We start from the raw sequence: 27,271 nt of genomic DNA on the forward strand, positions 1-27,271 counted from the left end.
GCATGTTGGCAGGGGGGGCAGCAGGGCCTGTGTCCTGTGTGGCCCTCGGGGCTGGCAGGCTGGCAAGCTGGTGCTGGCTGTTGGCAGGAGGCCTCAGTTTCTTGCCACGTGGACTTTGCCACAGGGCTGCTCTGGTGTCCTCCCAATATGACAGCTGGTTTTCCCCAGAGCCCTCGCCTCTGAAACCACATGCTGTCATCCGTGCAGTCTCCTGTGGGTATACTGGCCAGCCCTGTGCCACGTGGCTACACAGGGTCACAAGGTCCTGGAGAATCTTGAAGACTGGCCGCCACACCATCCCAGACATACCTTCCAGTCGGTAAGATCCATCCTGTCTCCCTATAATGAACTTAAAGATGAACAGAACGCTTACTGTGTGTGGGTACCACAGAATGAAACCTGTCCTGGGAGCTTGCAGGGTGGCTGCCCAGACATAATAGAGGAAAGCTTCATCCTTGCCGAGTGCATGGTAGAAGCATTTTATTCAAACACTGTTCTTTTAAAATCAGTGATGATACTTAATCTTCTTAATACTTAAGAAGAAACTAAAATCATCTTTTAATCATACCCTCCATTGCACTGAATTATACTTTAGCCTGTTTTCTGTGTAGTGCTTTCCCCACACACCTCCGTGTGGCACATGCACCCTTCTGTACCTACATATAAATTTGCAAAATGAGATCACTCCGTACTGTTTTATAATTTAATTTTTTTCCACCGATGATATAGTGGACATTTTTGCATATCTTCAAATAGTCTTTTCAACCTCAGTTTTTTGTTTTTTTTTAAAATTTATTTATTTATTTATTTATTTATTTATTATTTTTATTTTATTGGCTTTGTTGGGTCTCTTTTGCTGTGCGTGGGCTTTCTTTAGTTGTGGTGAGTGGGGGCTACTCTTCGTTGTGGTGTGCGGGTTCCTCGTTGCCGTGGCTTCTCTTGTTGCGGAGCACGGGCTCTAGGCACGTGGGCTTCAGTAGTTGCAGCACATGGGCTTAGTAGCTCCGCAGCATGTGGGATCTTCCTGGAGCAGGGATCGAACCCATGTCCCCTGAATTGGCAGGTGGCTTGTCAACCACTGCGCCCCCTAGGAAGCCCCTCAACCTCAGTTTTAATGGGCACCTACTGTCTTGCCATGAGTCTGTTTAGCTAACTCACTCTTGTTGGACGTTTAAATTTTGTCCTAACCTCTCCCCTTAGGGCTGGCTCTGCGGTGAGGTGCATCGTGTCCGATGTCTTGGCCTGCACCCTGGGTTGATTCTTGGCATAAGTTCCCAGACCTGCAGCCGCTGGACACACGCTCAGGGTGTGATGCTTTTATCAGCAGGCTCCTCTATCATATCTTTAGCAGGTGCCCCTTCCCAAGCATTGGGCTCTGCACATGAGTGTGAATTTTTGCCAATTCGATAGATTTAAAAATGGAAAAAGACAGAATTTTTGTTTATCTGGAGTATGCCTCACTTAAAAAAAAAGTCAGTTAATTCCTAATTGCCCCAAGAAATTGTGTGGAGGCAGCAGGGTGGGGAGAGGAGACTGGCCGTGTGGAAGGAACGGCCACCAAGTTCAAGCAGAAACCCACGGGGCCTCCCGGGTGAGAAACCTACTCCTCCACCCATGCTGGAGCCAAGAAATTGGAAAATTATCTGTTATGTTTCCTTGCTCATGTCTCTCTCTCCACAACCTGTGGTTCTGCCGAGCTGAAGAGCAAGACAAGGGCAGAGAGGATGGCACGGCGGTGCCCATCCCCAGAGTGTGGGGGCCAGCGAGGTCCTGTACCCCTTTGCTGGCTCCTAGGTGGGCATTTTGGTCACACCTGCTGTCAGCTTCTGTGCTGCATGATTTAGGGCACCTGGATGGACAGGCCCTTGGACCCCAGCCTGGTGTCCAATGCTCATGTGTCCTTGACAGAGACCTGATGGCCAGTTGAAGAATTCTGGCACCGAAAGGGCAGGACTGGGAAGGCGTGGGAATCCACCATTTACTCAATTCTGCTCCTGTTTCCTGGCATTTCTCTTGTTCTAATTCCTAATAACTGCCCCTCCCCTCTTTAGAAGAGCAGCGGAAACCAGCGTTTCATATACATTCTTTTATGCAGGTGACCAAGTAGTTAATCCCAGTCATAAATAATGTACAACTTAAAAATTTCTCTTACGTGTGAACTTTATGGGCAAGTAAATATTTTCTCATTTGGGGTGTTTGTTTTCTCTGCCTGGATTCAAGAACTGTACAACTATTAACAGCCCATGTACATTTAAATGTTTGCAGCTTCAGTGTGTTGTAAGAAAAACACACACAGCTCTTTCCACTGAGGAGGTGATAAGGGGCTGCATTTTTGGTGACCCGGAGCCCTGACTTTTTTTTGGTCCAGAGCCCTGACTTTTTAACCTGATGCTGAAGAACCCGTGCCGTCTCTGCAGCGCTGATGACTCAGGGAACATTTAAGTGAAGACTTGTTCCTGGTTTGTTTTACTGTTCTGTTTTGGTTTTCTCTGTGGAGCTGTTTTCTGTCATCCAGGATACTGGACACAGGAGGTTGGGGGCGGGCGGCTGAGCCTGGCTGAGGGGCCTTCAGTGTCTGCCTGGTGCTCCGGTGTCGCCTTGGAGGACACCCGCCCCAGGGGATGCTGTTGAGCGCAGTGCCCCGTGCTCCAGGTGTTCAGCGGTGCCGTGTCATGAAGACATCTTACTTCCCCAAGTGTCAGAACCTTCTGCAGACACACATCCCCACATCTCAAAGGAGACCTGCTTCAGCTTTACTGCAGGGAGGGCTGAGAACTGGGGGACTGAGTCTGGTGAGAACTTGACCGGAAATGCCCTCTTATTTTCCTCTCTTTCCTTGACTTTGGTAAACTGTTATTCAAATACATCCACAAACAGAGGCACAGTTCAGGAGCCTCTGCTCTACCAATGTCTTAAATAGTGATTTAAGAAATAGAGTTGCTTATTTTAAAAAGTTAAACCTCTGCTCTCTAGAGGAGAGCAGACTAGACACACGAGTGTGATCTTCCTAAGATATGGGTGGTGAGAGGGAAGAGAGGGGCTTGATTCTGCGACACTGCATCCTTGATGCTCTGGTCTCTTGGGTTTCCCGGAGATTTTTGAGATGGTATGAGAGCCTCATGAGTGGAAATATAAAAGAAAGGCATAGGAAATAATTTGAGACCAAGAGGTACTCAAAACCCAAATGTCAGTGGGGCCAAGAATGGATAGCAAAGAAGGCAGTGGAGAGAGACTGCTTGTGTGTGGGAGGACTAGGGTGCTGGCAGCCTCGGGTCGAGGGGTCTTGGGAGGGTCTTGGCTGGCATCCACAGGCGTACCAAGCCCAGTCACCTGATGGGAGGAAATAGAGCTGACTGTAAGAGGTTTCCAGGTGTGGGGTGGGCTGTGAACACCCCCACTGGTAATTCAGCGTTACTGCCCGGAAACTGTTCTTTCTTTGGAATTGAGTCTTCCTAGGTTAACCCACTGCCTACCTATCACCACCTCTCACTGGAGACGTGGCATCTCTTGAGTTCTGGTATCTGCCATTTTCTGCACACTCATTATAATACACTTCAAGGAATTTATATTTTGAAACTTGATTACGGGGGAGGCCATATTGTACCTGTGATCTGTTCCGAAAGAAGAGATCTGAGAAGTATGTGAGAAATAGACTTTGAAGATTTAAAATGAATATTATCTAAATGCTTGACGTAGAGATGAACCGTTTACCATCCAAGAAGACATCGTACCTCTTTGGTGTCATGCTCATTTTCTGTCTCAACCTCCCTCTGTGCTGCCCCTTGTCACCTTCCCATCCCCCTACCTGCATCGTCCCATCCCTCCCCTGCTCACCCCAGGTCCCCATAGAGAATTGATCTCATTTCTTTTCCGTGTACTTTGCATTTAGAATCAGTGAACTTTTCCAGACACAGGTCTTCTTGCTGTCCTGTCCCTTGGCTTTCTAGGGGAGTGCGTTCCTCCATGTTTGGCTTTACCTTCTGTAGGATGGCTTATGAGGAATGGAAGGAAAAGCTGGTGAGACCCCAGGCTTTATGTCATGGGTACTCTTTGAATATTAAAGAAATGTCAAATTTGCTCTCAGAGTTAAGCCCATAATGAGCCACATCCTTATGAAGTCAATCCAAGATGGAGCCTGGTCTTTCTGAGGCCACACTTGTGAAAGCTTTCTTGATTTACATGTTGTTTGATTGCATCTGAAAAGGCCTGTTGGCCTGACAACAGTTGCTATGGCGATGATACTTGTGGTGAGTGCTGCTGGGCAGGTGCCTCTTTGTTCATGGTGTGGAACGAGGTCCTGTTACCCAGCACGTGACAGTGACTCACCCCCCGCCTTGTTCTCTGCTCGCTGATGATGCTCTGGGAGCCACGTGATGCACATCCCAGCTGTGGTATGATTGTAATTGGCCTCTGCTGTCTGTAATTTTCTAGGTAGTCTGGAACTTGAGGTCCTTTTGTTGAAAAACAGATATTAAAGGTGAGATTTTAAATAATTACCCTGTGATTTATATGTGCCACTGACTTGTCTGATGGGCAGAAGGGAAGGTGGGTAAACCGCTGCTGGAAACTGACCACATCAACCTGGCCATGACAATGCTCAGATTCTTTTTGGTGGGTAATAATCACTACCAGAATGTTTGAGGCGGGTGAGGGTTAGTTTTTCCCCGCAGAACCTCTCTGCAAGATGAGATAGAAACAGGCATCAGACCAGATTCTCCACAGGACTGATTAGAGAGACATGTGTTATCAAGCAGGCACGAAACAGCTTCTCCCCTGTCCTGTCAGCTTGCTGAAGCCCCCATGCTCAAGCAGGTGCTGCATCTTCTAGACTTACAGGCAGAAACTGTCACCTGTAGGGTCTGCACTGGGTCCCTGGATCTGCATTAGGACCAGTGTACAAAGCACTGCTCATGGGCAAAAAAACCTGGGGCACCTTTCGCAGGCACGGAGGCTACACACCAGGTGGATTTTTATATTCTATGCAGGGTCGGGGAGTTTGCCTCCAGTATTATAGCCACTCCACATTTCCTGAACACTAGTCCCATCACTGCAGATTAAGAGGTCACTAATTTGGTACTGAACGCCCACTGCTGACACTCATTGCTCCGAGCACGGCCCGTTGCCAAGGTGTGGATGATGAAGCCCCCGCACCGATCCCTCTGGAACTGGGTCCTGATGAGAACACAGGCCATCCCTCCTGTGGTGTCGGTTCCTGACCGGCCGTGTGGCCAAGGCCTCGGGTCTTGGGGAGACAGCAAAGCAACCACGCAGCTACTTTCTGCAGCAGAGACAGTAACCTTTCACAGGGTGACCTGGAGCAAGTGGGAGCCCAAAGCACAGGGTGAATCCTGTTCAGAGTGGATGGTAGGTTAGACTTTGGCAGCAACATTTTTTTTTTTTTTCCCTTTGGCTGCACGGCACAAAAGCACAGAGTCCTCACCACTGGGCTGCCAGGGAATTCCTGGCAACATCATCTTAAAATGGCCCCCTGAATGAGTGACTTGATCACAAGGACAGTTTGCTACAATGTAAAAGTCTCCCAGTTGATTCCTTATCCCTAAAACCACCATGGGTAGGCTTGTGTTTTGAATGTGTATCGATAATTTATTGGGCTCATATAGTTTTTAACCATTGTTTCCATGAAGTTGACAGATAGCCAGCTGCAAGCAGTAAGCATTCTCTACTCTTTATCCCAGTGATTTTTTTTTTTTTCTGGTCTGGCGAGTGCTTGGTGGTTAAGTGGTCCTGAGTCCCAAGCCAAACACCCTCACGCAGGAGCCTCCTGAGGGGGATGGGAGTTTGTTATCTCTGGGTCAGATGCCAGCTGGACATGTTGAGCTTTCTGTCAATTTGGGACATCTTACACGTAATCAGATTCATTTATAGCATGGTTTACTTGCAAGGCGTGGGATTATTTTAAGCATTACAATGCAACAGTCAGGCGAGGCTCTTCACAGATGCTTTTATGACCAGACGTCACCTACTTGAGCCCATTAATTTGCCTGGGTTGCACGTATTGTTCAGGTTTTCCTCACTGGGAATTTTACAGGCTCCATCAAGAAGGGTCTCTGTTTTTATTTTTGTTTTTTTAAATATTTATTTATTTGGTTGTGCCGGGTCTTAGTTGCAGTAGGCAGGATTCTTAGCTGTGGTTCACTGGCTCCTTAGTTGTGGCATGCGAACTCTTAGTTGCAGCATGCATGTGGGATCTAGTTCCCTGACCAAGAATCGAACCCGGGGCCCCTGCATTGGGAGCACAGAGTCTTAACCACTGCACCACCAGGGAAGTTCCAGGATCTCTGTTTTTGGAGGAAGGTGTTTCACTGGAAGGTTTTCAATATGGAACCGAAACATCATTACCTAGAGAGGAATAAGGATAGGAATTAGAGTGGCTTCTTGTCAGAAACCACCCACGCAAGAAGAGAGTAGAAGAAAATATTTCAAGTGGTGAAAGAAAACCCCACCAATCTAGAACTCTACATTCAGTGAAGTTACTCTTTAAAAGTGAAGGCAAAATAAGAACTTTCTCAGACAAACAAAAAGTGAGACGGTTCATCGCCAGCAGACCTGTCTGGCAGGAAATGTTGAAAGAAGTTCTTCAGGGCAGAAGGAAAATGATACGTGTCAGAAACTTGGCTCTCCCTGAAGAAGAGTCTCAGAGAAGGAATACATTAGGTGAGACAAATGTTTAAATTTTTTTTTTCTTGGGGACTTCCTAGGTGGCGCAGTGGATAAGAATCCGCCTGCCAAGGCAGGGGACACGGGTTTGATCCCTGCTCCGGGAAGATACCGCATGCCATGGAGCAACTAAGCCCGTGTGCCACAACTATTGAGCCTGCGCTCTAGAGCCCATGAGCCACAACGTTGAGCCCATGTGCCGCAACTACTGAAGCCCACGCGCCTAGAGCCTGTGCTCCACAACAAGAGAGGCCACCGCAACGAGAAGCCTGCACACCACAAGGAAGAGTAGTCCCCACTCACCACAACTAGAGAAAGCCCGTGTGCAGCAATGAAGACCCAACACAGCCAATAAAATAAATAAATGAATTAATTAATTTAAACAATTTTTTTCTTAATTGGTCCAGAAGTTTAGCTGTGTGTTTAAATCTGTAATAGTAATGATGCCCTGGGTGATGCTAGCATGTGGGTGGGTGAGCGGAAGGCCATGTCACCAGGGATGGGAGGGAGGAGGTGGGACGCCCTTACGTGGGACCCGCACTCCAGGGGTTAACGCCGCAGTGTTGTTTGAAGGTGCACTTAGATTAGTTACAAACACATATCGTAAGCTCTAGGGCAGTCACAAAAAGTTTTAAAAACAAGTGTAAAAAAAAAAAAGAAGTGTGGTTGATCATTGAGAGAGGGAGCACACATTCATGGAAACGTATTTATCTCCTTCTATGTAGAATAACAGATGTTTCAGTTGCCTGTTTCAATTCTTGGTCCGACTCCTCCTCTGAACGTCATGTGTGATACGTGTGTCCGATTGATGTGATGTGTCTTTGCCCATTGTTGGACACTATGTGCTGTAAAGCGTGACTCTCCTTTGGGTCGTTTTATGCTTAGGAGCTAGCAGTGTCCCCAGATGTGGCGTATATGTCCCCCAAACCCTAGCAACCGGACCAGGTGCTGTGCCTCCTGCTTGGTTCCCAGGGTTGGAAGGGTGGCCGTCTACTTTAGTTGCCTGAGGAATAGCATGGGCGGCTCCTGCCCAGCTTATTTTTAAGAACTTGACTGTTAGTTAAGGCCCTTGAGTGTTTGCTGGGTTTTTCAGCCAGGCTCTGTCATGTGTGTCACCACTGCCTTACTCAGACCTAGCTCGCGCTTCAGTTTCTGGTATTATATCATCAATGGGAAGTCTTATCACACTCAGGACCTGCATTTGATACAAACCCTTTCTAACCGGGTTACAGCAGTAGCTGGTGAATTCAAATAACTGTGGCAACACAGTAAATGTAAATTGGGATCCTTTCCACGTGAAGGCAAACCACAGTTGACTCTTTTGAGGTAGGTATTGAGAAAAATGCAGTTTGCAGGATCAATGACGGAATGTCTCCTGTAGTTTGCACTTTTTCTTTGTCAGTATCCTGTCAGACTGCTGATGCTGCGAGTGTTACTACTTGATTCAAACCTCGATAACCTACTGTGAGTCTCCATGAGCCATCTGCCTCTTTCTCAGGCCGCACAGGGCTGTTACACAGAGAACGTGCTGATACTTCTAACATGCCTTTAATTAAGGTGGTGATTTCTTTTTGTCCATCAGGTATCCTGTGTTGTTTCAAATGAACGGTACGAGGTAGGGAACGTGTTCCCCACTCAGACGGAATATCTGTCCCCACAGTACATTTGGGTAAGGGGATACAGCCAGTTCACATGAAGTCTGTGCAGACGTTCCCCTTCTCACCCAGAATGCATCCCCGTATCCTCCCCGTCAGGGCCTTACCAGGGGGTCCTGCAGTCACAGGGCACTGGGTTCCATGTCAAGGAGCCTCAGAAAAGCTGCTTCTTCTCTCTCGGGCCCTTTACTCACCCGTATGCCTGTGGCCTTGGGTGCTCAGCAGGGGTCGGGCCCAGAGACTGGCTCCTGCATCAACTCTCCTCCTGACTGATGGGCCATGATATCACCCCAGTGATCAGGGGCCAGCCTTCTCATCACCGTCTTTGCCTTCTGGCTTTTACAATTCCTTCAGGCAGTAGGAAGCCGAGCAGCTTTGTTTGGGTCTCATCAGTGTGGGAGGCCCAGGGGGGCGTCCGTCCCTTGACCCGCCGTCGGCAATGTCACGTTGAGACCTCTGTGTCGATACCGTCAACGTCCAGCTTATCCACCCATTTCTTAATAACCATTTAGAGACTCCCTGCTGTTGGGGAGGGTCCCTTGGCCACCCGCTTAGTCTTTCCCTGTTATCTTGTGAATTGCTCTAATATTTTTTAGCATCTTCAAGACCCTTAAGAGGAAGCTGAGACAGCAAATCTGCTACAGTGTTTCAGACTGTTCCTGACTTTGTAGCAGTGAGGTTACATGGGGCCCGTGTAAAGGGGCCCCTTCATCACAGCAGTTTTCACTGCCTCGGTAAAAGAAACATGTGGGTGTACATCCCAGTTATCATAAAGCCGGTCCAGAGCCGCTTCACAGGCAGCACATCAGCCATTTCATCTGGGGTGTTCTATTTTGCATTTAAAGGAGGGGCAGGACGATTCTCCTTCTTTGTGTCAGCAAACTTTCCAGTGGCCTGAGTCCAGTCTTCTAGGCAGGCTGTCCCCTTGGGAGCAGGCTGCTGTGTGTTTACATCATGACAGATCATCAGTGACTGTTCAGTCGTGAGCTGTGGGCCCGGCAGCGACCCAGACGTGCACCTCTGCTCTGCGGTGTTTGAAACCAGGGAACAACTGATTTTAGCTAAGTTCTGCAGGAATCTGGCAATATTGACCTGCAAGATGAGATAGCTCCTTCACTGTACACGCTTTGGTTTCAGTTGAAGTAGTTTCTTGGTTTTGCCCTGACCCCTGGCCACCTGGACCAACCACAAGTCACAGAGGTGCCATCTGTTATTCCAGCACAATTTTTCCATTTGGTAGTGACCATGAAGCTAGTGGCTGCAGCTCAGACTGCCCGAAATCCAGGCTTGACGCAGGGCTGGGATCTGACCCAGCACTGTTCGTTACTTTCATTTTAGTTACCCGGCTAACGGTAATCAAAAGATTATCCATGTAGCCTGTTTCTCCTCATCTTGCATTGTTTACATGTCCAGTGAGCCAATTCTTGGGAGTTAGACCCCTCATTTCTAAATGCCAGTCGTAACTCACCCCCAGCAGTGACCACAGCGCAGCTGCCGTCTGTACCATGATGACTCCTTAGCCACCAGACATCAAAGGGTCAGTGAGTCAGTCGATCTAGGGAATCCCACTTCTGACACGTCTCACTTCTGTCTTGGGGTCTCCAGGACCATCCTCAGACTCAGTGATTTGCTAGAAGGACCCCCAGGGCTCAGCAGTTGTTATACTGGTGGTTATGGTTTATAACAGTGAGAGGATACAGAGTAAAAGCAGGAACCAGGTGCAAGCCTCCAGGTGTGTCCCAGGTGCACCGTTGTCCCCAGCGATCGATGATGTGTGACCGTCTGTGCAAAGTGCTACCAACTAGGGAAGCTCGCTCCATCCGGAGCAGCCTAGCCTTGTCCTGCGGGTGGGTCATGTGGACACAGGTATCTGCATGGCCGACCTCAGTTCCTAAAGCTCCAGCTGTTCCCTACAATCACGCTGTCAGTAAACTGTCTGGTCAGAGTGACACAGGGCCTCATGCTGGCCGAACGCTCATCGTTCAGAAGGTTCTAAGGGCTCAGTTCCCAGGAGCCTCCCCAGGCTGGTCGTGAAAACAGGCCTTTCGCGGATGTGTGCAGGGTTTGAGCAGCCCAGGCCTGCACACCTTGTAATTTTTTGTTGGGGGCCAGGTGTGTTGATGAAGGCTTAGGTACGGAGGTCGCAGGACCTTTGATGTGAGGATTTGGTTCGTGAGATGGGAGTCGGCTCTGCGTGATGGTCGCTGTAGCTGGAGGCGCCGGAGGCTCCGCGCCCCTCCGTGTCTTCACTGCTGTCTCCCTTCTGGACTTTGGTCTTCCCCAGGCTCTCCTCCTGGAGGCTGTCTGTCCCCAGCCCTTCGCGCTGCCCAACCCTCTTGGGCTGCGGCACCGCTTCCTCCTCCACCCCCGGCTCCCTTCCCCGCCTCCTGCCTGCTCCGTTTGCCTGACGCCATGACCCCTTTGGCTCTGTTTTTTGGTCTCACTTAGACGGGGAGCCTGGAGAGGCTGGGGTGGGAGCAGTTCCCTTTCCAGAGCTGAGGGCAGGCTCTGCAGAGCCTGCTCTCCCGGGAGGAGGCTCTGCTGGGGGCGGCTTCTTCCCCATGGGAGCCTGCGCAGCCCCTGGGGGTCGGTTGCCCTGAAGCACGGGGACCCCCGGGGTGCGCACGGCTCCACGCTTGCTCGCCGCCAGCAGCCCGTTGCCGTCAGCGCCCCCGGTGCTGCGCTCTTGCCGCCGCAGGCGGCCTCGCCGTGCCTGTCTCCAGGGGCTGGTCTCTCGTGTCCTGGGTGGTGGTTCACTCTGCGACCTTGCTTCAGCCGAAGTGGTTGGTTTTCAGCATCTTCTGCTTTCCCTCTTCAGATGGGAGTGATGCCGGCCAGGGTCTGCATGTGTCGGAGGTAACGCCGGGGTCTCTGAAATCCTTGTCTAAGTGACGGGGCCTGAGAACGGGTCCCCACAGAGTCACAGAGGGTTTTGACCAGAGGCTTCTGGAAGGAGGGAGGGAGTGTAGACGGAGGTCAGCTGACAGCCGGAGCCAGTCCCCACCTCAGCAGCACTGAAGGAGGGGAAGGGGGCTGGGGTGAAGGCGCTGGAAGCTGGGGGTGATGGGGGCCCGCGGGATGCGCGCGTGTGAGAGAGAGCGGCTCCTGCTGGCGGTCTGTGGCCTCGGGTGACAGGTGACAGTGTAGGGGCAGAGGGGCCATCCCGGGACAGGCAGCTGCCTCCTCCGGCACCTCAGTGACCATCACTTGGGGTCCCAGAGCGTGTGTCATGCATGGTGTGTGTGGAGCTCTGGGAAGCAGCACACACACAGACAGGTGTGTCAGGTGGTAATGATGTGACAGAGACGAGAAAGGGCACGTTTCTGAGGAACTGTTTGCGTGAGGGCCTGAGAGAGGGAGGAGCAGGGTCTGGGGAGAGGCATCCCGGGTGGAGGGAACAGCCCGTGTGGGTCCCAGCGCAGGGCAGTGCTGGGCGGGTTGGAGAAACAGCCAAAGGAAGGTGTGTGCAGCACGGGCAGGTCGGACGTGAGCGTGGTGATGCTGGGGGAGGAGGCGAGGGGTGCCAGGCCAGGGCACGGGACGAGGTGGCTTAGCCATCAGGAATGTGGACTATGACGGAAGGCTCTTCTGGTAAGGAAGCAAGTGCTTCCCGGGGCTGGTGTCCCAGGCCGGGCTCAGTGAGATAGAGAAGAAAAAGGCGGCGCGTTTTGTTTGTCGTAAATCAATAAAGCGTTTCGAAGGATGGGTTCACAGCTTTTAGACAGCAATGAAAAAGTTTTCTAGAATTTGAGAAAACTTGTTTGCAGAAGGCTGTTTCATCCTAATTCTTCCTCCTTAATCTTTAAGCAAGGCTTCCTGACCTCCTCTCCTCCTACCTCTAAGGTCGTTCAGTTAGTCGTTTCTACCGTTAGGCGGAGGGCCATTTCCCAAAACAGCGGTCTCATGCCAGGGGCTGGTTTCAAAGAGAGCAAAACAGAATATCTCTCTATCTCTCTGAGTTAGTAAAACCCATACACCTGCCATCTGTGTTTGAAGCTGAAGTTATATCTCAGGACAAGAATGCGTTTCCTTAACTCTTAAAAGATATTTGTTCATTCAGTAGTTGATTTGTTCATCTTTCAAATATTTATTGATTACCTGCTGTCCCATGCACGGTGCTGGGACAAAGCTGACACACAGCCACTCCTCACTGGTGGCTCAGACTTGTGCGGGTGAGGGAGACATTCTCCAAATAGTCCTACAAATAAGTACGTAATTGTCAACTGCAGTAAACGCCATGAAGTGTAAACACAAGATGTCTTGCAAGTGTGGGATCTGGGGTCCTGGACTCACTGGGAGTGTCAGGAAAGCTTCCCTGAGGAAGTAGAGTTGAGCTAAAGAATGAGGAGCGTGAATGAGGTGAATTGGGATGGGAAGACCATCCTGGGGGCAGGAGCCACATGGCAAAGGCCCCGAGAAAGAGAGCAGGTGTCTCCAGGTGTTCTTCTGAAATGGCGGGGAAACGTACCACGGTTTTTAGATGTATTTAAATACGCTCTGGGGCATGAACAGTCACTCTCTGAGTATCTGGAAGGACCCTTTTCCAGCACAATTTACTTTACTGGAATAGGTAGCTGAATGCTGTTTTTGTTGTCTGCTCTCATTTTATTTCCTAATTCGGTCTTCTAGCTCCGATGCATTCACAGAAATTCCCTGAGCAGAGACTTCGTTGTTGGGGAAGCAGCGCTGGATTGTGCAGTGCCCACAGAGTCCTGTGCTGGGGAGCTTGGAGGTCCTGGCCCCCGCTTGCCCTTGATGGGGGTTAGGGAGGGAGATGGAGCCCCAGCGGCCAGCAGGGGAGGACTGACTGAGAAATCAAAAATGCAGAACCCTCTGAAAGCATTACAGACCATCATGGGACTTGAAATTAGAAACAGTGTGTGCATTTTTAATATTCTGCTAGGAAAAGGCCTGTAGCCCATAAATATTTAATGCACGGATCGTAATAGAGAGCTGAGCAGTGCTCCGTGGCCCCGCGCGTTCCAGCCTGGTCCAGAAGAAAGAAGTCGGGTTCTATTTTAGGCCCGTCTTTGGGACTCGGACCCGACCATGGAGCGAGAGCCCTGAGGTCTGAGTTGCCTTTTCCCTCCGCTATGAACAGATCAATCTGATAGAAGAAAAGTGGTTTATTCCGTGTTATCCATCCCTCCCCCTTGTATATACTTTATGTGCCATTTTCATGGGTATATACAGTTCAGTAATTATAAATTCTTTTACCAGTTTTCTCTCCAGATTTTTGTAGAATCAGTGGTAGATTTTCTTAGAGTAGTTCTATTAGGGACAGAAAAAGGGGTAGAATACACAGTAACCCCCCCAACTTTAGTGTTCATGTAAGCCGTGATATGCTGAGATTTTCATTTGCCTGTGGATGAGTGACCCTTTATCCCCAGGGAGATTTATTTAGACGGTGGCATGGGGGGGCGGGCAGAGAGGAGTCTTTCATCACTAACATTGTTTAGAACTGCCAGTGCATGTTGACAGTAAAAACCAGGGTGACTTTTAGTTAGTTTTATTATTGTTTAAAACCATCTAGGGGGACTTCCCTGGTGGCACAGTGGTTAAGAATCTTCCTGCCAATGCAAGGGACATGGGTTCGGTCCCTGGTCCAGGAAGATCCCACGTGCCATGGAGCAACTAAGCCCGTGTGCCACAACTACTGAGCCTGTGAGCCACAACTACTGAAGCCTGCACTCCTAGAGCTGGTACTCTGCAACAAAAGAAGCCACCGCACTAAGAAGCCTGCGCACTGCAACAAAGAGTAGCCCCCGCTCACCACAACTAGAGAAAGCCCAAGAAAGCAGGCATGCAGCAAAGAAGACCCAACACAGCCAAAAACAAACAACAAACAAACAAACCAAAAACCATCGAGAGGCTTCCCTGGTGGTCCAGTGGTTAAGTCCTCGCCTTCCAATGTGGGGGATGTGGGTTTCATCCCTGGTCAGGGAGATAAGATCCCACATGCCTTCCTGCCAAAAAACCAAAACATGAAACAGAAGCAATATTGTAACAAAAATTCAATAAAGACTTTACCAATGGTCCACATAAAAAAAATCTTTAAAACCATCTGGACCTGCACCGTTCAGTAGGGTTTTCTGTGATGTTGGAAGTGTATTGCGTCTGCGCTGTCCAGTACGTTAGCTGCCAGCCGCTTATGCCTGGTGAGCACTTGAGCTGTGGCTGGTGTGAGTGGGGAACTCGACATTTAATTTCACATACTGACAAAGAAACAGATTTAATGAATTAATCAGGCCTCCTTTTTTAAAATACCTCATACCTTGAACTCTTCTGATTTGATACATGCTGCTTGTACATTTGAACATTTTCTGGAAACATGACATGGATATAGATTCATCTTTTCTGCTTTTAATTGGCACCTGGGTAACCCTGACTCAAATTTTTAGTAACTGGTAAATTTGGTGACAGAATTACTCTTTGCTTTTCTTTTTGACCTTCTGTGTCTCTTCCTTGTAGTGGGGGCTGGGTGGGAAGGGAAGGGCTATTTGTTCTCAAGACTCACATCAACGACGAGAAAGTGCTCAGTGAATAATGTTGTTTTCTACCAGCTTTTGTCGAAAAGCATGAGTCATGCTTATTTCATTTAGCTTCTCTTCTTGCTCCTTAACTAAGCGCCTTGAAGCTGCCAACCTTCATACCCACTGTGTGTTTAGTGCCAGCGTGGTGTCCACACGGGAGTGGGCTTGTGCAGGGTGATGCGGGAGCAGAGGTCTGCAGCATCGTCTGGTAGGTGGGGCACTGTGTTAGAACAGGATAGGTTAGACCCAGATGACCAGGGGAGCAGGCACCAGCCGCATCTGGCCATGGAAGTTTAAATTCATGGAAATTAAATAAAATAAAAACACTTTCCTTCTTATGGCTGAGTAGAATTCCATTGTGTGTATATATATGTATATACCCCCCCCCCCCACATCTTCCTTATCCAGCCATCTGATGATGGGCACTTAGGTTGTTTCCGTATCTTGGCTATTGTAAATGATGCTGTGGTGAACATGGCGGGGGAGGGTGCAGGTATCTTCTTGGGTTAGTTTGTTGTATTCTTTGGATAAATACTCAGGAGGGGGATGGCTGGGTCATATGGTAGTTCTGTTCTGAACTTTTTGAGGAATCTATTGTTTTCCATAGTGGTGGTGAGTATGCTATAGGGTGTATAGAAGTAGAAATATAATGTTGTGTATGTGAAACTTACATGTTATAAACCAGTGTTACTTCAATTAAAAAAATAAATTAAATGAGGATGGTAGTACAAAAAATTATTTTTTCCTTTACACCACCGGCCACATTTCAAGTGCTCAGTGGCCATGTGTGTCTAGTGGCTGCTGTGTTAGCGCAGACCAGGACATTCCCGTCACAGAGCAAGTCCTAGTGGACGTTTTTGGGATGAGCTTTGTTTATTCAGCCAGCAGGCATTGCTGAGTGTCTCCTTGTCAGGCCCTGTTCTGACCTCAGGGCCACCGTGAGGAACAGGGAAGGTCTGGCCCTCACAGAGCTGCCGTCGCCTTGGGGACATACGTGAGAGGCTGAGCCAGAAACCCCCGTGAAATAAACGTCAGGACCTCTGCACCCACTGCTGCCTGGAGCCCCAGGTGCTCCTGGGGACTGTCCCTGTCCAGGGACAGGGAAGAAGATAATTAAGCAGCATGTTTTACGAAAAGGGAGAGTGATTGGTGCAGAGAAACAACCCAGCACATCCTGTCTTTAGTCTCTTAAGCGTCTGAGCCCCATTTTCTTCCATTTGGAGAGTGGGGCTTTTAGTACCTGTCCCGTGGAGCAGCGGTGAAGGTGCAGAGAAAAGAGGTATTTGTAAAACCTAGTGCTCAGCACTCAGCATTAGATAGAGACTCTTATTACTGTAATCTTTCCATCGTAGAAATGGTTTAGAAGCTTGAAAAGCTGCTCCAGCTGGAGGCATGGGGAGGGGCGGCCTTTTCCAGGAACAGGAGCAGCGGGGTCAGGTGCAGCCGACTCCCTCCATCCCAGCACCCGCGTGGGATGCTGCTCGGCCAAGAGGATGCTCCCAGTGAATCCCTGGTGTAACGGGGGTGCTTTGCAGACTCCTGTTCCTCCTGAGGTTGTATAAGTGTTTTGTTGTTTATACCCGGGCTCTGTTGGCCTCTGTGTAAAGAGCACATCTCCACTCCCAAGCCTCTCTTGGAATTCTCCAGAGGAGCACAATGTGGGCGTCCCTCCCGGCCGCCAGCTCAGGACTGCGAGCGTTTGAGCGAGTCAGGTCACCTGCTGGGACAGCCCCCTCACGGTGGGGAGGGACTGACAGCTTCTTGCCAGGAGGAGACCAGATGGCCAGGTGATGCCTGCAGTTTCCACGTCCTTCTCCCAGGTCTTGCCTGCTCTCCCCTGCCCTGCGGGCCATGCTGACCCCAGGTGCCAGCCCTGGATTCAAGGGTCCCATGTGGGTGACTGAATCACATTAGTGAGGAGATTCTCGGGACTGAACAGCATATTCGAGCCGTCGAGAAGAGTTCCTGTGCTCATAGGCGACTGTACCTTTTTCTTGCTTTTCGTTAAAAAAAAACAAAAACAGAAACTGAGAAATAAGAGGAAAATCTTGTACTCAAAATAGAGCAAATCTTTTAAAAATGATTAAACAACATTACAGAAAAAAACATTGACTACAGAAAACCAATTTACTCTTCTTAGTGCAACAGTTTTAATTTCTACTTTATAGTCTTTTTCAGATATTCACATGATCTTTGTTTTGGTGTAATCGCCACAGCCTTCTTCCAGTTAAATCTTTTCTTAAATATCTCCCGTGAGGATGACTGATTTTTATATTTATCATTTTTTGTCAGTATATTATTAAATTGGTCTGTTATAACTTAACTTTCCTTTATGATTAGACATCTAGATTACTTTTAATTTTTTCATAATTGTAAGTACTGCCAAAGTGAACATCTTTATTCTGATAGTTTTTTTTTTTTTTAATGTTTAAGAGAAATTCTGAGAAATGGGTATGAACACATTTGTGGCTCATATGTGGTTTTGGAAGCAAGTCCGTAAAACTTCATCAAAGCACACATTGAATTTTCCTCTTCTGTTAGGCTTTTCTAGAATCTGCTAACGTATTTGTTTTTAATAATAATTACATAGCTCGGTTCTGTATTGTTAACGAGAAATGACCTTAACTTTTTATTATGGAAAAATTTCAACAGTTTAGACAAATATAGAACTGAATGGACCCAGCATCCAGGGTCATCATCACCAAGTTATGGCACTTCTGATATCATCCAACCTCCCACCTTCGGTTTTATTTTGATGCAAATCTCAGCATTTGCTTCAGAATTGATTCATCTGTATATATTCAGTGATTTTTTTTTTAACACATTTAGATTTACGTCCGAAATCTTTACCTTGATAACCTACACATATACTAAGTATCTCCTGTGGGTGTACTTTGACTTTTTTTGAGGCATTGATTCTTTTTTTTGAGCAGAAAGATAAAGTGGTGAGAAATGCACTTTCTAGAGTGAATTTGTAGCTTTCCACAAATGCTTAATGTGGGAATCCTGGAAGTGAAGAGCTGGCTGTCTGCATCCACCCTTCTGCCTGTGACACTGCTGCTGTATAGCTCATTCTTTCTCTGTGTCTCTCTTTACCCTCTTGTGAATAGTGTTGATGACTGAGCCCTGCTTTGGCTGAAAGTAACAGCCACATTAAATTCTTGGTTAAAAGTTCTGTAAACAATGAGAACATTTAATTTCTCATAATAACAAGTCCCTAGAAAGATGACTCCAGGATTGGTTAAATTGGCAGCTCAATCTGTCTGGCAGCTTCTCTGTTGTTCTCTTGGTTCTGCCTCATGGTTGCAACATGGCTGCCACAGCAGTGCCCTTACACCCTCCATATCCAGTGCAGGCAGGAGGGTCGGCGTTTCCTCTCATTTTCCTTCTTTTATTAGGAAGGGGAGTCCTGCTCAGCACTGCCGCAGCATTCTGTCTCTCAGATCCTCTTGGTGGAACTGGGTCACGGTGCAGGAAGTGTCCAGGGAGTTTGGGAGAGTGAACTTCTGACTTCCTGCATTTTCACCCTCTGGAGCGGACCTGAAGCAAAGAAGGAAGGGTATTAATTAAGTCCACAAGCCTGGCATACGAGGCTCTTATTTAACAATCACTTTACACATGGGAAAAAACAAATCTAGAGGAGCTTTCTCCAAAGTGACAGGTAGGGCATGGCAGGCTGGGCCCCACATCCATTCTGACCTGAGTTTAGTGCCCTTTTTCTCAGATGTACCCTGATGTCTGTACAGGAGGCCAGGGACGTGGGGACAGAGCCCAGAAATGGGTCGAGCAGTAGGAATAGGAAAGGCAGGAGAAGAGGGAAAAGCAGAAGAAGGCAACCAAGGTGACGGTAGAGGCTCATCGTGGGGAGAAGCAGGCTGGCGGGAACGTGATGAGATTCAGCTTTTTTTCAGGGTTTTTACGTGATGCAAGCAGGACAGCCATGGCACCGCCCGGCAGGAGGCAGAGGTCTGACCCTGGGGCCGGTTCAGGCCTCAAGGTCCTGCCCAGTGTGTGGGGTGTGACGGGTCCCCCGAGCTTGTTTCCCCTCCAGGGGCTGTGCGGAATCCAGTGCGGAATGCGGGGGATGGGGGTGGGTGCTGAGTCCCCCTCTGGAGGTGGTGCTGCGCATGGTCTGGGTGGGGGGAGGAAGGAGCCCCATGTGTGTCAGGATCCCATTACCTACCTCCCTGTTTTAAATTCCGCTTTTCCCACTTTCCAGACTGGACAGTTGTTGAGCCCAGAGTGAATTAGGGAAGTTGGCTCACTTAGCAGCTGTAGGATAAAGATGCAAGTCCGAGGCTGGCCAGAGGAGCCAAGCTGTAGTAAATGCTACAGGTCATAGGGACGTGGCCTACTGCAGGCCAGGCCGACTCTTTGGGGTCCCCCGGCCACCGGTGACCAGAGCAGGACAGTTTTAGATGTCTCCGCGTCGGGGGCACTGAAGGGAATCGTGCTGTCATCGTGAAGGATGGGGGTCTGACTGCAAAGCTGTTGCTGCTTCTGTTGGAGGACAAATCATATCTGGAATAAGGCAAAAAAGGGAACTGTCTGTTAAATTTTTTAAAGAATTGGCAAACCGATGTCCTTGTCAGCGCATGTCTTTGCTGTGTCCCTAAGGTTTTCCTCTATGTCGTTCGTGCTTCCTGTCCCCGGGACCAGCTTTTGCCCCCGAGCTCCCGGACTTGGCCCCAGCCTGGAGCAGCCCCCGGCCTGCTGCTGCCTCCGGTCATCTGAGGCCCCATAGCAGACTCTGGGTGAGGCCGCTTTCTGGGTACCACCCCAACCCCCCAACCCCCATCTTCATCATTCTCGGGTTTCTTTTTCATTTGTGCTGAAGTTCATCTTCAAGTAACTTTTTTTCTAAGAAGAACGTTTGGAAAGTAAACTTTCTGACTTTTTTAGAAATCTGAACTGTATATATTGTCCTTACACTTGATTGTTAGTTTGGATGAATATAGATGTGTAGATTCAAAATCCTTTCCTTCAGAATTCCCAAGGGCTTTGTCCTGCCTCTGGTGGCGTTTGCTGATCACATTCTCGTCCCTTGGTTGGTTGGTAGCGTTTCTTTTTTTTTCCTGGGATCCCGTGAGGACCTGTCTTTTTCTTTGGTGTCCTGAAATTTCATGAAGACATGTCCAGTTTTCATCTTGTTTAATAATAATCCAGGGTTCCCTAAATCTCAATTCTCTAGCCTTCTTTGGCCCTGGGAACTTTCCTTCTCCTCCTCCTCCCCCCCCTCCTCCTCCTCCTCCTTCTGTTGTTTTTGTTGTTATTATTATTATTCTTGCTACTGTTTTCGCCTTCATTTATTTTTCTGTTTTCTCTTTCTGGAAAGCCTGAAGGTCACTTCATAGTCCTCATAGATTTTTCCCCTGTCTTAAACTTTCTCAGTGTTTTCTGTGTCTTTTTCTATCATTTTTCACCCTGGGACAATTACTGAACTTTACCTACTAGCCCTTATACCGAATTTAAAATTTTTATAGTCGTATTTTAAATATCCATGAACTCTTTTGTTGTTGTTGTCGTTCTAATTGCTGCTTTTTCATAGTAGCCTGTTTTTTGTTTTGTTTATTTTGCTTTTAGGGGTATTATATCTTCTCTTTTCAGTTTTATTGAGATATAATTGGCATACAGCCTTGTATAAGTTTGTGTACAGCCATAATGATTGGACTTACATACACCATGAAATGATAACCACATTAAGTTTAATGAACATCCATCACCTCATATAGATACAAAATCAAAGAAATAGAAAAAAATACTTTTGCTTGTGATTAGAGCACTTAGGATTTACTCTCTTAACAACAGTTCATACACAACATACAGCAACGTTAATTGTATTTATTATGTTGCATATTACACCCCAGTATTTATTTGTCCTGTAACTGGGGGTTTGTACCATTTGACCACCTTCATCCAGTTCCCCTCCATACCCACCACCTCTGGTAACCACAGATCTGATCTCTTTTTCTATGACTTTGTTTTTGAAGTATAAGTGACCTAGAACACAATGTTAGTTCCTATTACACAACATAGTGATTTGATATTTCTGTATGTTTCAAAATGATCATCGCTGTAAGTCTAGTTACAATATGTCACCATACAAAGGTGTTACGTAGTTATTGACTGTGTTCCCCACACTGTAGTGACTCATTTATTTTGCAACTGGAAGTTTGTACCTCTTAATCTCCCGCACCTACTTCTTTCCTGTCCCCACTCTCCTACCCTCTGGCAACTACCTGTTTATTCTCTGTATCTATAACTCTTTCTGTTTTGCTATGCTTGTTCATTTATTTTGTTTTTTAGATTCCACTTAGACGTGAAATCAAACAGAATATGTCTTTCTCTGTCTGACATTTCATTTAGCATAATACCTTATAAGTCCATCCATGCTGTTGCAAATGGCAAGATTTCATCCTTTTTTATGGCTGAATAATATTCCATTGTATACATACCACATCTTCTTTATCCATTCATCTATCAGTGGACATCCAGGTTGCTTCTGTATCTTCACTATTGTAAATAATGCTGCAGTAGACATAAGGGTGCATATTTTTTTTTTCTAATTTTTTTCTCCATTCCCAGGAGTGGAAATTCTGGATCATATGGTAATTCTATTTTTAATTTTTTGAGGAATCTCCATACTGGTTTCTATAGTGATTGCACCAATTCACATTCCCATCAGCAGTGTGTGAGGTTTTCCTTTTCTCCACATCCTTACCAGCGCTTGTTATCTGAGGTCTTTTTGATGATAGCTATTCTGACAGGTGTGAGGTGACATCTCATTGTGGTTCTGATTTGCATTTCCCTGATGATTAGTGGTGTTGAACATCTTTTCATGTGCCTGTTGGCCACCTGTATGTCTTCTTTAGAAAAGTGTCTCTTTAGGTCCTTTGGGAGGTGTTATATCTTCTTAATGCTGTCTGAAGTTACTGATTTCGTTTTTAAATGTTCATTTCTATTTGCTGAATTATCTTTGCTCAGAGTCAGTTGTTCTGCTTTTTCTACTCCATCCTTCTCATTTGAGCTGCAGATGCTCCCTGCAGTATCTGGGTGTTTTTGGCCGTCTGCCCCTACCTAAGAATGCTGACCGAGTAGCTCAGGTAGTCTGTGTGTCGTTAGTTTTACAGGTAGGTCGTTTGGGTCTCCAGTGGGTCTCTTCCCTGAACAGGAGGACAGTGGGGCACTCAGCCTGCATGCACATGTGGGCAGGAGCCCTGATTGACTCAGGTTTTGAAAGGATCTGTGCAAGAAGTGGAAAAGAGGGCACCTAACCAAGGGCAACTATGAGAGAGTATCTTCATCTTACAAACTGAGACTTATGAGCAATTCTAAGAATGGCGCTTTTGTTATTTGTTTGTGTTTGTTTTTAAAAGTTATTTTTATTTCTTAACCATTTTGCACCCCAAGGACATTTGGGGTGTCTGGAGACATTTTTTGGTTATCACAACTGAGAGTGGGGGAAGTGCTACTGGCTTCCAGTGAGTAGAAGCCATGGATGCTGCTAAATACCCTGAAATCCACAGAACAGCCTTCACAGCAAAGAATTCATCTGGCTTCAAATGTCACTACTGCCAAGGTCAACAAACACTGATCGCAGAGAGTGTAGCCCTTTCTTAGGGCAGGGTGAAGGATGGACCTTATTTGCATAAGAACCTTGGCAGCAGCGCCCATTTGGGGTGGAACAGGTCTTTCTCATAGTGCAGGGCAGTGCTGGTGTATTAGAAAAAACACCTGCACGGTCCCTGGCTCTGTCTAGAAATATGTGTATTTTGAGGAGGGAGAATCTCAATAGTAAGAAGGCTCTGAGCATTCCCTCTGCTCTCTGATTTCAGTTTCAGCAAACTTACTCGCAGGAGGCGAGACTTCTTGGTGGCTTCCTGAAAAAGGGCTCGTGGCTGATGACAAAGAGATCTCGGGGCGGGGTGGAGCAGCCTTTGTTCATACCAAAACTATAGTGGGCGTTTTTATAAGTACGTTTTCTCCCACACAAATGGCCTTCATAAAGAAAATGTGGTGATAACAAATGTTAGATTTCTGAGACCGTTTGCGCGCCGCGTCCCTGGCTCCTAGCGGGGGTGTCCGCGTGAGTCCCGGGTCTGGGCGAGCTCAGCCACGCTTGGGGTGCCTGAAGTTGAGGGTTCAATTGAATTCCCAGAAGTGTCGTTTTCTCTGACAGGCCGCGTACTCGAGAATTGTAAGTTTGTGGTCAGCAGTTTTTTCTCCTTACATGTTCTGTTTGGAGACAATCAGGTTGTTGGAGCCGTTTGGGCAGAGCAGTGCTGAAGATGAGGTGTTGTCACTCATGTGTGTTCTAGAAAAATGTATTGCATAATATGTGATAGCTGAAAAAGAACGTGTGTGCAACACGTGTATACAAAGCATAACGTTAAGGTGACCCCAAGAGTAGGCTTCCCGCTTTCAGACGGGAGCCCCAGCCACCCCCAACCCAGGGCTGTTCTGGGTCCTCCCCTCACAACCCCCTGCCTCTGCCCTGAGACACCCCTGTGCTGCGTTTTGTGCCGGTCACCCCGTCCCTCTGTCCCGAGTGGCTTCAGCATGTGTGTGTCCCTGGCTTTCTTGCTGGGGGCTTGTCTTCTGCACGTCATTCTTTTCTGTCGGGCTCAGCCTTGTCGTGGGGGCTGTCGTGTTTCAACACCCTCCACCTCCAGGCCGGCCCTCCCAGCTGAATTTGTACTGTTCTCAAAAATCTACCTTTTTTAATTGGTGAAGAGAGGGGAATTCTAGGTTTTGATTACTGCAGCCATAAACATTCCATAGCAACACCTCTAATGGTAAATCAGTCTATGCAGAATGTCTCATAATTTATTTAAATCTTCTTTTTGTGGACATCTAGATTGCTCCACAATTTTTACTGTTATAGAAACCAATTCAGTGGACACCCATTTGTATATATCTTTGTGCACTAAGCCACTTATTTTCTACAAGATAAATTCCAGGAGGTGAAAGAAATTATTGGGTCAAAATGTGCAGACACAATGTGTGAAATGTCTGTTGCCATTTGAGCCCCTAAGGTCCACATGTACTCTCCATCACCCACGTATAATGTTCCTTTCCTTAAACCCTTGTGAAGGCTGAGTATTATCATTGTTTAATTCTTGTCAACTTGATGAATCATAAATTATGTCTCATTGTTTTTATTTGCATCAATTTAATTGCTAGTGAAGTTGAACTCTTTCTCATAAGCTTATTAGGCATTTGCATTTCGTCCTATTGAAAAAGTTGCTTATGAATCTGAATTTTAGATTCTGATAAGTTTAATTTCTCATTTACATTTTATATTTTCTTCTTCACCGATTAGTTTTGGGACTTGTATAATTCAATTTTATTGGTTACATTGCTTAATACAATTTCCTTTATTACTCTCTCAAGAGGCTGGAGTTCTTCTGTGAGTAATTTATTTATGTATTTATTTTTATGGATGGGAATGGATATAGTATACTCTGAAGACGTGCAAGTTTGGGATTGTCCTGATTGATTCGGTATGTTTGGGTCACCAGCTTTTACCCTCAGGTTCTGCAGGTGTCGTCCCAGTGGACAGTTGGCCTCCTTCCTTCCCTCTGTCCGCACACCTGTCTGTCATCATGCAGCCACCCCTTGGTTCATGCAGCACTCAGGCCACCACTGGTTTCCTGCATCGTGGCTCTCTACTGGCATTTCGTGGTGTGCCCTTCGTGTGGATTTCTTTTCCTAAATGTCCCCGACGGTTGGTCTTTCCAGGATATACTGAAGCCCATGGAATGTCCTTCTGTAATGTCCTTGCTTATTGCTTTTTTGGTATCTGCTTGATCTCTCCTTTTCTCTGTCCTACACATGACTTCTAAGTTTCTGTTCTCTTTGCTTATTGTCTTTTCCTCTGAGTGTTGGAAGGATTATATGAACTGATTTTTCAGAGTCATTAATTTTTTTCCATTGTCTTGGATCTGTTGTTAACTATATCCACTGTATGTGTTTTCTTTCTTTTTCTTTCTTTTTCTTTTTTTTTTATAAATTTATTTTATTGGCTGTGTTGGGTCTTTTTTTTTTTTTTTTTTTGCTGTGCGTGGGCTTTCTTTTTTAGTTGTGGTGTGCGGGCTCCTCATTGCCATGGCTTCTCTTGTTGTGGAGCACAGGCTCTAGGCACGTGGGCTTCAGTAGTTGCAGCACATGGGCTCAATAGTTGTGGCTCACGGGCTTAGTTGCTCCGTGGCATGTGGGATCTTCCTGGAGCAGGGATCGAACCCGTGTCCCCTGCATTGGCAGGCAGATTCTCAACCACTGTGCCACCTAGGAAGCCCCTGCATGTGTTTTCTAAATTAAACAAATTTTAAATTGCTTATTAAAGTCATTATATGCATAATTAAAAATCATTTAGTATATAAAGGCTTGTAATGAAAAGTAACTTTTCTGCCTGTTTTCCCTCATCCTTGTCCTCTTCCCCACAAGCAAGAGCCTTTACCATATTTTCAGCTATTTCTTTGGGTGCTTTCCCCCTCTATCCGTAAATACTACATTTTACTTTTTCTTGATGTATTAAGTTCTGATGTTGTTTACTTCATGCTCTGTAGAGGAGGAGTCAGCACTGTTCACGTCGCATCCCCCCCAATCTTTCCAGTGTTTTGATATCATCCTAACTGAATCAATAAATGGTGTTTATGTTGCTGTGACCCTATGACTGTGGGGCCCAAGTTGTACCCTGTGGTTTTTACCCTGGTTCAGCCTTTTGCTTTTCAGGGAGTACGTAAAATACCTGTCTTTCTTCTCTTCTTGAAATCTTGTTGGAAGCACTGTTTTTTCTCCTCTGCTCCCAGACCTCTGTCCCTAGGCATTCTTTCTCTGTGGGAGCCCCCCCCGCCCCCCCCCCCCCCGAGCACTTGCTCTGCTCCCCTCCCCTGTTGGTTGCCAGCCTGCCCCCCGCCCGCCGAGCGTCCCGGCCTTGACTTCTCCCCGGGGTTGTGGCACTGGTTTTGTGGGTCCCACGTCTTCCTCGTTTCTGGATTATTGTTATGTTGCACAATAATTCTTCATTGTTCCGAATCTGCTCTGTTGGCATTTGTACAACATGTAAGACCAAGTGGGGCAGAGGAAAGGTCCCCTCCCCTTTTTTTAAGACTCTTGCAAATGGAAGAAACATTTTGAATCATTTAAAGAACACTATTAGTTTAAAATGTTCATGCACAGTTTTCTGTTACCAATTATGCCTGGGAATACCAAAGCTGAAATTGTTCTAGTGTCTCCTGAAACTTTGCTACAGCCGGTGATGGTTAACCAGACACGTGCCGTCAGCGAGCTCAGTGTTGACTCCAGCCTGAGGCAGATGTTGACAAAATAGGTGCCTGTTATTTCTACCTGCAAAGAGCAGTGACCTAGAGAGGAGGGGGAGCCGATCGCTGGGCTGCGGGCGGGAGAAGGCTGGACTCTGGCCCCAAGTGCCAGGCGGCTGCTGCTTCTGCAGAGGGGAGGGGAAAGTGGTTACTTCTCTCTCATTACGCTCAAAATATTACAATTAGTCCCCACTGAAGGAAGAGCCCGGACCACAGGAGCGAGGAAGGGTTGTGTTGTGTTAGAAGCGCAGCCCCAGTGGGGCTTGGGGAGTGGAGGACCACATATCCTGGCTGCTAGAACATACCGTTTGCCATGTATATGGGTGCCCGGTTTTCAGAGAATTTGCATATGTGATGAGACGTCACAGGACGGTGTTGCATCTGTCAGCATCTTCAGTGGGGGTGGAACCCTCATCACCCCCGTGGTCCTCCCGTGTCCGGGCTGCCAACCAGTGGAGAACACTGGTTAACACGGGGCTGGTAGCACATAATGAATGATCACATTAAAATGTGGCTCATTTCAGAGCATGTAAAACATTTCTGCTTTGGGTGCCTCCCCAAAGTGAAAGGCTTTCAGTACAGGTAGTTGATTCAGGAAGTCTTCCCAGGAAGCGAGATGGTGAGGGGAACCTGCTCGCCGGTCACCCCTGGGCACCCCCTGGGGGGCCGCATCGAACACTTCTCAGAGTTGGTGCCATGTGGCCCGAAGGCGCTGGAGGTGGACCCCTGATTTTGGACACACGCAGCGGTAAGTGGCAGCTTGCAGCGAGCAGTAGCTGGAAGCAAGATCTTCGTTCCTGGACGGGGAGTCCTAAAGGGGCCCGCCTTGTCAAGAATGGATTCAGGCGAGGAGGCAGAAGGTAAAGAGAAAAGTGAGAAGTTGACTGGGAAAGCAGAGGACATGCAGAAAGACCCCAGGTGAACTCAGAGACAGAGCCGCGCCTTTGATAAGTTTAAATCCTTTATGAGGGGGCAGTTTTCCAGGTCTTTGTCTCCCTTCTGGCCAATCATCCTGCCTTGGCCCCCACCCTGGGCTCATCTATCTCAGAACCCTCCCCTTAGGTGTGCACGCACCTCCCAG

The 27,271-nt window shown here is 47.6% G+C and overlaps 1 protein-coding gene across 3 annotated transcripts in view; it reads left to right on the forward strand.

Moving 5' to 3' along the window:
- DTD1 (D-aminoacyl-tRNA deacylase 1) overlaps positions 1 to 27,271 on the forward strand; it is a 118,107-nt gene that overhangs the window by 71,953 nt on the left and 18,883 nt on the right. The window contains exon 5 of one of the 3 annotated variants that reach the window (XM_057703283.1): positions 6,720 to 7,039. The exons of 1 other annotated variant lie outside the window; for it this stretch is intronic. In XM_057703283.1, coding sequence (XP_057559266.1) covers positions 6,720 to 6,770 — 51 coding nt within the window. In that variant the 3' untranslated portion in view covers positions 6,771 to 7,039. Of the gene's footprint in view, positions 1 to 4,431; positions 4,477 to 6,719; positions 7,040 to 27,271 lie in introns of those variants that run through there. One more of the 3 variants, XM_057703284.1, reaches the window with a different exon arrangement.

Source organism: Hippopotamus amphibius, chromosome 12, assembly GCF_030028045.1.
Source record: "Hippopotamus amphibius kiboko isolate mHipAmp2 chromosome 12, mHipAmp2.hap2, whole genome shotgun sequence".
NCBI lineage: Eukaryota > Metazoa > Chordata > Mammalia > Artiodactyla > Hippopotamidae > Hippopotamus > Hippopotamus amphibius.